Source organism: Ailuropoda melanoleuca, chromosome 8, assembly GCF_002007445.2.
Source record: "Ailuropoda melanoleuca isolate Jingjing chromosome 8, ASM200744v2, whole genome shotgun sequence".
Taxonomy (NCBI): Eukaryota; Metazoa; Chordata; class Mammalia; order Carnivora; family Ursidae; genus Ailuropoda; species Ailuropoda melanoleuca.
In genome coordinates, this window is record NC_048225.1 from 106023851 (window position 1) to 106036116 (window position 12266).

General features: G+C 33.8%; 1 protein-coding gene across 7 annotated transcripts in view; it reads left to right on the forward strand.

Moving 5' to 3' along the window:
* Nucleotides 1-11975, forward strand: part of KCNT2 (potassium sodium-activated channel subfamily T member 2) — a 349882-nt gene extending 337907 nt beyond the window's left edge. For all 7 annotated transcript variants that reach the window (XM_034667169.1, XM_034667168.1, XM_034667171.1 and 4 more), the window contains one exon: nucleotides 8043-11975. In XM_034667169.1, coding sequence (XP_034523060.1) covers nucleotides 8043-8154 — 112 coding nt within the window. In that variant the 3' untranslated portion in view covers nucleotides 8155-11975. The remainder of the gene's footprint in view (nucleotides 1-8042) is intronic.
* Nucleotides 11976-12266: the final 291 nt, after the last annotated feature.

Below are 12266 nucleotides of genomic sequence, written 5' to 3' on the forward strand. Positions count from 1 at the left end.
AATCTTTGACAAAACAGGAAAGAATATCTGATGGAAAAAAAAAGGGGAGTCTCTTCAACAAATGGTTTTGGGAAAACTGGACAGCAACATGCAGAAGAATGAAACTGGACCACTTTCTTACACCATACACAAAAATAAATTCAAAATGGATGAAAGACCTAAATGTGAGACAGGAAACCATCAAAATCCTAGAGGAGAACACAGGCCTCGGCCCATAGCAACTTTGACCTCGGCCCATAGCGACTTCTTATTAGACGTGTCACCAGAGGCAAGGGAAACAAAAGCAAAAATGAACTATTGGGACTTCATCAAGATAAAAAGCTTCTGCAAAACGAAGGAAACAATCAACAAAACTAAAAGTGGCAATGGGAGAAGATATTTGCAAATGGCATATCTGATAAAGGGCTCCAAAATCTATAAAGAACTTACCAAACTCAACACACAAAAAATAAATAATCCAGTTAACAAATGGACAGAGAAAACATGAATAAATGCTTTTCCAAAAAAGACATCCAGATAGCTAACAGATACAAGAAAAGATGCTCAAAATCACTCATCATCAGAGAAATACAAATCAAACCATGATGAGATATCACCTCACACCTGTCAGAAGGGCTAAAATTAACAACACAAGAAACAACAGGTGTTTGCAAGAATATGAAGAAAGGGGAACCTCTTGCACTGTTGGTGGGAATGTAAGCTGGTGCAGCCACTCTGGAGAACAGTATGGAGGGTCCTCAAAAAGTTAAAAGTGGAACTACCCTATGCTCTAGCAATTGCACTACTAGATATTTACCCAAAGAATACCAAAATACAAATTTGAAGGGGTACGTGCATCCTGATGTTTATAGCAGTATTATCAACAATAGCCAAAGTATGGAGAGAGCCTAAATGTCCATCGACTGATGAATGGATAAAGAAGAGGTGGTATGTGTATGTGTGTGTATATATATATATAAAATGGAAATTATTCAGTCACCAAAAAGAATGAAATCTTGCCATTTGCAATGATGTGGATGGAGCTAGAGTGTATTATGCTGAGTGAAATAAGTCAGCCAGAGAAAGACAAATACCATTTGACTCACTCATATGTGGAATTTAAGAAAGAAAACAGATGAACATGTAGGAAGGGGGAAAAGAAAAAAAGGAGAGAGAGAAACAAGCCATTAGTGACTTTTAATGATAGAAAACAAACTGAGGGTTGATGGAGGGAGGTGTGGGAGGATGAGCTAGATAGGTGATGGGCATTAAAGAGGGCATTATTGTGATGAGCACTGGGTGTTGTATGTAAATGATGAATCAGTGAATTCTACTCCTGAAAACCAATATTACCCTGCATATTAACTAACAAAATTAAAAAAAAACTCAATTCTATGTGATGCCAAATAAATAAATAAACGCTGGTTCACTGAAGCAAGTCAGAAGAAGGAAGCAGTTTTCTAGGAAGGAAAAGGGGAATTGCTGGCTGTGGAAAAAAAAAAGAAATGATGAGTTTTCTCTTATGAATAAATCTGATATGAACATCCAAAAAAAAAAAAAGATGATGTGCTAGAGTTTAGATACATCATTGAATGTACTTCATGCAAGTGTCTAGAAAGCATATAGAAATATAGTACTGGAGCTTTGAGGAGAAGCTGGTTATGTAGAAAATACTGATTTTTCATCTTCCAGATGAACAAAATTAAAAAAAAAAAAGAATGATTTTGGGGTAGAAAGATAAGTAAGTTTCAAAAACTTCTTAGGAAAATACTTCAGCAGAAATAACTTTAACCCAAAATCAGTGTGAAAACAATTTATAATGCACCCTAGATATAACTAATTAGCATAATGCTTTATATTGCCATCTGATGGTTCTGGTTAGAATATCAGAGCTTCAGGGAATGAGATTCATGATAATTTCACCTGCTTGAATGCTTAAGACAGCTGTCAAAAATTGTGTCCAGTAGTGAGTCTGAATTTATGGAGGACTTTAAGTTACATGAAAATATCTTATTTATGATTCGCTTGGCATTTAACTGCCCATTCTGGAGACTTCACTTGGTATATTACAATAATAAAACAAAACTGTTCTGTTTTTCTTGCATCCATATTTATACATGTCTTCCTTCTTTTAAACCCATAAAATCAGGCAGTTTTTATTAATTTTCCATCTTCTCTATAATCCCAGCCTTTTTATGCCTCTTTTTAAAGTAGTAATAATTATGTTGACTATATTGTGAGTTTTTTAAAAAGATGTATTTATTTATTTTAGAGAGAGAGAGCATGTGGAAGGAGGGGCAGAGGGAGAGAATTTCCAACAGACTCCCTGCTGAGCATGGAGCCCAATGCAGGGCTCGATCCCATAACCCATGAGATCATGACCTGAGCCAAACCAAGAGTTGGACACCCAACCAGCCGATCCACCCAGGCACCCCAATTCATAGTGTTTTTTAGGGGGTTATGCTTACCTTATTCATATTTCATAATAAATTATAAACTTTTGAACCTAATACAATTATTTCCCATGATTATTTTTGAAGGAATAGAAAGATATCATTAACCTTTTGAGTCTATAAACATGTCCTTTCATTGAAGAGATGTTTATAATTTGAAATAATTCCCCCCAAATTTAAACTTACAAATAAAATATGTGCGTTACAATATGAATTTTACAGGTAAAATAAACATGACATTTTCTGCCTTGTGGATACTCTAATTTTTTTGTTTGTTTAAAGCTAAAACATTAGCCTGAGTGCTGTAAAAAACCTTTTTTTTTGCAATGACCTGTATTTGTGGCCATTTAAATAATTAAGTTTTACTATAACTAGAGCAATGACAAATATGAAAAAAAAAGCCTACTGTGACATACCGAACATAAAAACATATTTAAGAAATTAATTTTATTAGACTCATAGGTTTAGTAGTGATAATAATAAAGAAAGCAACTTTTGCAGCTCTATCAATGAATTTGGGGATAATGGATTATATCATACCTTTTGGTTTTCTAAAAAATTGCTTTCAAAAGTTAATTTTAAATAAAGGGCCAACTTTAATTTGATTCAAAGAATAATAAATAACTAGGTAATTGGTGTTAAACAGCTTAACATTCTTGAAAAAAATGAAAATGAAAATACAAAATATCAAATATTGTGGGACACAACAAAAACAGTTATAAAGTTTATAACAATAAATGCATATATTAAGAAATTAAAAACATCTCAAATAAACAGCCTAACTTTACACCTAAAGGATCTAGGACAAGAACAAACAATGCCCAAAGTTAACAGAAAGAAAGAAATAATAAAAATCAGAATGAGGGGTTCCTGAATGGCATAGTTGGTTAAGTCGCCAACTCTTGGTTTTGGCTCAGGTCATGATTTCAGAGTCGTGATATCAAGCTCTACCTGGGGCTCCTCACTCAGTGTGGATTCTACTTAAGACTCTCCCCCTCTCCCTTTGCCCCTCCCCCCACTCACTCTCTCTTTCAAATAAATAAAACTTTAAGAGTCAGAATGAGAATAAATGAAATGGAGACTAGAAAAATAATAGAAAGGATCAATGAAACTAAAAGCTAGTTTTTTGAAAAGATAAACAAAACTGACCAACTTTTAAGTAGACTAAGAAAAAAGATGACAAAATTAGAAATCAAGGAGGAAACACGACAACCAATACTATAGAAATTCTGAGAATTATACTATTATGAACAATTATATGCCTCCAAATTATATAACCTGGATGGTTTTAGATAGAAAGATAGATAGGTACATACATACATACGTACATACATACATACATACATACATACATTTCTAGAAGCACACAACTTACCAAGTCTGAATGAGGAAGAAATAGAAAATCTGAACAGACCAGTAATGAATTAAGAGATTGAGTCAATTAAAAAAAATTATAATGCAGAAAACTTCTCAGCCAGATGGCCTTACTGGTGAATTCTACCAAATATTTAATGAAGAATTAATACTAATCCTCCTCAGACTCTTCCAAAATATCAAAGAAGAGAGAACACTTCCAAACTTATTCTATAAAGCCAGTGTTACCTGGATACCAAAACCAGATAAAGATATCACAAGAAAAGAAAACTATAGATCAATACCCCTGATGAATATAGATGCAAACCAAATTCAAGAACATATAAGGATTATGCACCATGGCCAAGTAGAATTTATCCTTGGGTTGACAGGATGAGGTATGCAAACCAATGAATGTAATTCATCACATTAATAAAATGAAAGATAAAAATCACATGATCATTTCAATAGAAGCAGAAGAGGCATTTGACAAAATATGACATCCTTTCATGATAATAACCCTTAACAGACTGGGTATATACGGAACATACCTCAGTATAATAAAAGCCATATACAATAAACTCACTGCTAACATTATAATAAGTGAGAAAAAATTGAAAGAATTTCCTCCAGTATCAGGTACAAGACAAGGTCGCCCCCTCACAATTTTCCTATTCAGTGTAGTACTGGAAGTCCTACCTAGAGTATTTAGACAAGACAAAGAAATAAAAAGCATCCAAATCAGAAGGAAGCAGTAAAATTGTCACTATTTGCTGAAGATATGATCTTATATAAAGAAAATTCCAAAGAGTCAGCCAAAAATCTGTTTAAATTAATGATTTCAGTAATGTGGCAGATTACAAAATCAACTCACAGGAATCAGTGGCATTCCTTTACACTAATGATGCAGCATCAAAAAAAAAAAGAAATAAAACTATCCTGTTCACAACAGCATCCAAAACAAAATACTTAGGAATAAATTTAACCAAAGGAGTGAAAGATCTGTACATGAAAACTACAAAACTTTGCTGAAAGAAGTCAAACAAGACACAAAGAAATGGAAAGACTTTCTGTGTTTATGGATTAAAAGGATAAATAGTGATAAAATGGCCATACTACCCAAAGCCATATACAGACTCAACAAAGTTCCTATCAAAACATCAAAGGTATTCCTCACAGAATTAGAAGAAACAATCCTAGAATTCATGTGGAACCACAAAAAATCTTGTCTAGCCAAAACAATCCTGAGAAAAAAGAACAAAGCCAAAGATATCACACTCCCTGATTTCAAACTATACTACAAAGCCATAGTAATAAACAGTATGGTACTGGAACAGAAATGGACACATAGACCAGTGGAACAGAATAGAGAGTCCAGAATTAAATCCTAGTATTTATGGTCAACTAATATTTGACAGAAGAGCTAGGAACAACCAATGGGGGAAGGAAAGTCTCTTCAAAAATTGATGCTGGGGAAACTGGAGAAGCACATACAGAACAATGAAATTAGATTTCTATTTCATACCACTTTAAAAAAAAACCCTCAAAATGGATCCAAGACTTATGTATAAGGCCTGATATCATAAAACTTCTAGAAGAAAACAGGGAAGAAACTCACTGATACCGGTCTTGGCAATGATATTTTGGTCATAATACCAAAAGCACAAACTAAGTAAAAATCAACAAATGGGACTACATTAAACTCAAAAGCTTCTGCACAACCAAAGAAACAATCAACAAAATGGAACAACAGCTTACAGAATGGGAGAAAATTTTTGCAAGGTGTATCTCAGATAAGGGGTTAATATCCAAAATATATAAAGGACTAACAGAACTTATTAACAAAGAAACAAACAATCAGACTTAAAAATGGGCAGAAACTAAATAGTTTCCAGAGGACATGAAAATGGCCAATGCCATAGAAAGATGTTCAGCATTACTAATCATCAGGGAAATGCAAATAAAAATCACAACAAGATATCACCTCACACCTGTTGGGATGGCTATCATCAAAAAGACAAGAGGCAACATGTGTTGGTGAGAATGTTTTAAAAAAGAACCCTTATATACACTGTTGGTGGGAATTTAAATTTGTCCAATGACTATGGAAAACAATATGGAAGTTCCTCAAAAAATTAAAAAAAAGTCTACCATATGATCCAGCAATTCCACTTCTGGGTATATTATCCAAAGGAAATGAAAATGGGATTTTGTTGAGACATATGCACGCTCATGTATATGGCAGCATTATTCACAGTAATGGATACAGAAATAACCCAAATGTCCACCAATGGATGAATGAATAAGATGTGGTATTATACATAGTGGATATTATTCAGCCAAAAGTAAGGAAGATAATCCTGCCATTTGCAGCAACATAGATGGACCTCGAGCACATTATGCTAAGTGAGGTGTGAGAGAAAGATAAGTACTGAGTGATATCACTTATATGTGGAATCACAAAAAAAGTCAAACCCGTAAAAAAATAAGTGGCTACCAGGGGTTGGGGAGGTGGGGGATTAAGATTGATGGTGTGTAAGGTTCTAAGCTTGTAACAAGAAATAAAGATAGAGATGTAATGCACAGTATAATGAATATTATTAGTAAAAATGCACTATAACGATGTATTATGATGAATATTGCTTCAATGGCATCATATTAAAATGTATAAATGTATCAAAGTAACATGTTGTACATCTTCAATTTACAAATTGGAACATGTCCAATTTATCAAATAAAAAAGGGCTTAATATTCCCTCTTCGTTTTCTTCATCAATCTACAATCTACAATGCTAGTGACATTTAAAGTAATTATAAAGCAGTGTGCATAGACAACAATATCCAGTTAATGGATTCAAGGACATTAATTCCAAGTTTTATTTGATTGGAGAAAATAGACTGTAGTGCTTTAAATTGCCTTTTCTCATTTTCATTAAGGAACATATTTTATGAATATTTTTCCTTTAGTTTTTAAGAGGAAAAGTACAATCTTCATTACAGTTATCCCTTTAAATTAGGTTTTCTGATCGTTTTTTGTATCTCCCAAATTATTATAAAACTATGAATTCCTAGTTTCATTTGCATCTGAATCAAGACTTCGTTGGAATGCTGCATTACACGTATTTACTTTCCTTCTCTCTCTGCAAACTGTCAGTGGCTTTCCACTGTCTTTGGAACAGAAATCGAAACTACTTTATCCTGAAACGTAAAGTCCTTTGCTAGCTGTTTTCTACTTTTCTTCCTGAATTTACTTTCCACTCTTTCCTGGTTTAACCATTCTCCTGAAGTCAGACTCATTTTCTAAAGAGATCAGGAGCAAGCCTAGAGAGAGATGCTCAACTCAGCCTTCCCAATCAAGTATTCCCTAATTCTCACGGTTGCTTTTTTTTTTCTCTCTCTCTTTCTGTGATGTTTGTAATTTATTTTTCTTGTTTATATCTGCTTTATAAATTAAACTCTACTAATCTCATGCAGGACAGGGGTTAGGGTTGTGACTTTCTGATTCCCATTTCCCAATGCAGCATTCCACTGGTGTGCAGAAGTGGAAGCTCGTGCCATATGAGAGTCTGAAGTAAAACATCTCTCTTAAAACAAATTCTAACATTATTGAAATGTATGAGTTTGGTGGATGATCTTTTTCCCATTTACCAGTAGAATGAATTAAGAATTATTTTTTATTCTTTTGTATAATTGCTCACCATAGCATAACCTGACTTTTAGATGAATTTCCAGGTGATTAAAAGATTATCGCCATATAATATTCTGCAGAGCATGTATCAAATGAGTACTTTTTTAGAATCCTGAAATATTTAAAAGACTCTAGAAATTATTTAGATCAAATTTTATTTATGAATGATAAAAGACTAAGAGCCCCTAAGTAATAGAAGGATTGTGGCTAAGATTTAGGTCTCCTTGTTAGAGAACTAACCAAAGAAAGGGATGATAAATCAACAGAATACTAAAATAAAACAAAGTTTTGATAAGGTAAAGGTGGTGAAATGGGCCATAACTAAAAAATAATAATTCTTGATTCATCAGCACACATTGTCATAATCTGCTTAGGTATGGAAACGATGCAAGTCCTGCCAAATTGCATCGGCCAGCTAAAAAGTGAGTCCTTCTACCGGTGCTGTGCATAAACACAGGTTAAATGACCTAAAAGCTAAATACATTTGAAGGAGGAGTCCAAAGTGTAAGTGTGAATTAGTTTTGCCTTTATTTACTATTACAGTCATTTGCTTTGTTTTCTTTTCCTAGATACTTAATCCGACCAGATCCACTGGCATACCTTCCAAACAGCGAACCCAGTCGAAAAAACAGCGTCTGCAATGCCATGGGCCAAGACTCTCGGGAGGAAACTCAACTTTGATAAAAGGAAAATAAAAGACCTTTTTTCCCTACAAGAATCTTGCTTGAAACAACTCTAAAACTTAGGGGAAAAATAAGTGCTGATGGCATGAAAGAAACTCGATCAGAATATATTCGGTTCTCTCATATTAAAGGCAATCTATTCTCTTAGAAGTATAGATTATTTTGAAATTTAAAGTATTGCTTATTGGGACTCCTCCTATTAATATCTGAAAGACATCAGTGGAATGGGTTTTAAAAACCTAAATTTAAACACAAAATTTAAATCGGATATTTGTTTGACAATAATCCAAAAGGTAGGAAGCTAATTTTTAAAAGTATTAAAGTTTTATGAAAGTAAACAAAAAATCCAACTATATTTGGTGCATCACAATGGACAGAGAAGATTGTGGCTCCTCTTAAAAATTAAATAGTCATATTATATTCTTTAAACTTGCCGTTTTATAAAATTCCTAAATGTCTAGCATCTACACAGAGATTAACCAACAAACTTGTGTGGCTGACTTTTGTGTAAGACTCATAGTTTGCTTTAGAGTATAAATCTTTAAATCATTTTAACATTTTTCGTTGCCTTTTCATATGATATCATATTCATTTTAGAATTTGAGATGTTCACAGCATGTTTTATAATATTGAGGAAACCAAAACAAACAAAAAATATCAAGTACCTGAACTTTTTGCTAACTTTACATCTGACACATTGTATGCCAAGAAAAGCGTTAAAAAGCAAATATTTATTATTCTCCTAAAAGAATGCCTAACAGAGAAAATACTGAAAACAAACATGTTGACTTAAATTGAACCCAAGAATTGAAACATTAACTAAACATGCAGTATTGGTTTTCATTAGGCTTTTGAGCTTTAACATTTTCATAATCTATATGGTATATTTCATTAGAAAAATATTTTAAAATTCAAACAGGCAAAATTATACCTTTTATGGAATACAAGGACATTTCAAAACGTTAAAAGTCTTCCTCTCTGCTTTAGTATTGAAATACTTATATGCAAAACAATGGTATGTTAAAAAATCTGATCTCATTTTGAAAAATCATCTGTAGGACACAGGTTTTAACACTGAAAAAAAAAAACATGTAGTGAAGATAAGTAGTTTTTGTCATTGAAATTTAATATAAGTCATGAAGAATTTTACAGCAAGAAATTAAATACAAATTGATCCTTGGTGTTATTGCTTTATTCCCCTTCAGAAATAGACTGAAAAGCACAAGAGCAGAGTTTGCCAGGTAGTTGGTATGTGTGAAGGTATTCCCATGAGAGAGACGTTGGTAAATTTAAAAAGATATTTTTCCTCTAATTTTGTATTTTAAAAAATTTCTGACCTTGACATTGAACTTTAATTCCACAAAAAATTGGACATATAAGACTAGAAAGAGACATTTTCTTCTTTCTTTTCACAAAGAAGCGGATAATTCGGAAAGACAGTAGAAGAATTAAAAATAAATAAATAAATAAAACACCAACATAGATAAAGAAAGCCTAAAATTCCCCCGAATAATTCTATGGAAACGAAAATGTAAAACCTAACATGTGAAATTATAGCTGATAGCCATTGTGTAATTTGGCTTAGGGAGGATGAAATGCCTATTTATTATTGTTGTTTTTTTTAGTATTTTCCATTACTCTCATTTTAGAATAACAAAAACACCAAGAATTTCCCCTAAAACAGGGAAAGCCTATCTTTAACTTCCTTTAATCAGACATGGAAGTAGAGAATTTATAACAAGTTACTTAAAATTGGAAGCGAACCTTAAAACAAAGATTGTATGCATTTTCATGCATGTATGCTGCAGACACGTGAAATATATTTGGCAAACATATATTCACTTGTAAATTATTCAAACTAAAGGCAGAATTGAACTAATATTTGTAATGGAGAACAATAATAAGTTTAATTAACTTATTTTATACTTGCACATCAATAATCAAATGTGATATTTGAGTTGCCATTTCATTACTCCATTACCGTTATTTTTAGGAATAAATGTAAGATTTTATGAAATTCTATTTCCCCACGAGATCTCAAGTTTAGTATTTTTGCATTTTGACCGTTGTCAAGACTAGGACTCTAAGCTAGGACATGACTATATTTCCTATAAAACTAAAAGTTTTGTTTCATAAATTTTACAATAATTATTTTTGATTATAAGCATTAGTCCAAATTTAATAATTAACACAATTCATAACAGCTTGCTATAATAATGATCGTTTATTAGTTTTTCTGTTACTTAAAGCATAAAAAATGCTTATAAAAGCCTTTTAACAAACCGTTGCCTTTTTAAATACTTGCACACAAAAATAAAACATAAAATCAGTAATAGTCCTTGTAATCCTATGGGAATCGGTTCTGTTTATTGTCCATGTATCATTTTGCTACCAGTTACGTTGAATCGCTTAAAATAAATAATAAAAATTATTTCTGACGGTGAAAACCCTTTGGTGCTTTTTGCCAAAACTTCAATTGTTTAACCAATTATGTTTTGAAACTACAAAATTCCTTTTGTCACTTCTATATAAAGTAATATAAACAGGAAGAAACACCAACATGAACATGAAGGTCATCTCATTGAAAAAAGATAGCCATAAAAAAATCTGTTGAATTACTTCCTAACGTAATAGTTTCTGAATAACTATGCGGTAGGAAAAGAGGAGGGAGGAAGGAAGGGTTAGGGAGGATGGAGGTAGAGAAGTCAACAAAGGGAAGGGAGAGAAAAGCAGAAAAGAAAACGAAGGTGGAGAAGAACGAATGTAGGTGCTAGAAGAGAAATATTTTTTTTGCGAACCAGCGAATACTATCCCAATACACTAATTTAAACACCAGAAAAGCACTGGTTAGAGAAAAAAATAATCATTCTAAATGCAAAGGTAGACTTCGGCTCCAAAAAAATGGAGCCTATTTCTCCTGCTAAGTACAGATACAAACTCTAGATATCATTTATCAAACAAGCATCAGAAGACTGAAAAGTGAAAAGAAGAAGGAAGACAGACCAGGGAACTGGGTCTTGTGGAACAACAGGGTGGTGAATTCCCCGAGTTGTTTTGTTGCCCCCTACTGTAGCCTGCTCTGCATATTGGGAAATACCCATGCACACGACAAAAAGTCCCAGAAATAACCTGCTCTCTCCTTGCAAAGGACTGACTCCTGCCGGGGGTGCAGCTTCCCACACAGACTTCTGATGTGCCTGTCCTCCCAGATGCTGTTGTCCTTGAGTGCCTCCAGTGAGACCGTTTCCCATGAACGACTCTCCCCAGATTTCCAGCAGGTTCTACCAGTGCAAGTACCACAGTGACTTTTCTGCAATTCTGTGAGCCACAGCTGTGCCATCTCTGACAGTCTTAATTTCAGTCCTGAGGTCTCTTCGTGGGGCACTCTGTCTCAGCCCTGATGACGAATCACGCCTCTAATAGCCACTGTTGCCATATTATTTTCAAATTCTTTTTACTTATTACTAACCCATCTGTCATTACTCCAAAGCTCTGCTACAGCTAATAATTCTCTACATTAAACTTTGTCTGTCTAAATCACTGTGTGGTTTCTTTCTCCAGATTGAATCCTGGCTGAGACAAGATGCACAAATCAGGAGTTCTTCAATCTGATTAAATCTGAGATAATGTTGATACCAAATTACAAGGACTGCAATTTAAAGGACAGATTTTGGGGAACATTCAACAATCAAGTAGCCCCTGCTGGGAAACTTTTAAGACAGACCATGCTTGGGGCGCCTGGGTGGCTCAGTTGGTTAAGCCTCTGCCTTCAGCTCGGGTCATGATCCCAGCGTCTTGGAACTGAGCCCTGCATTGGGGCTCTCCTTCAGCTGGGAGCCTGCTGCTCCCCCTTCCTCTGACCCTCCCACGCACTTGTGCGCGCTCGCTCTCTCTCTGCCTAATAAATAAAATATTAAAAAAAAAAAAAAGACAGCCCATGCTCATCCTATGGAGTATTAGACCACTTTATGTCATTTTGCTCTTCTCTGCTTGTTTTTTTTTTTTTTTTAAATTAGACTGCTCTCCAGGCTATTTGGAGGGACATGTCAGCTTTAATTATTGTGGATCAATGTAATATTATACCAAATGGTCCTAAAAGTATAGTTATTT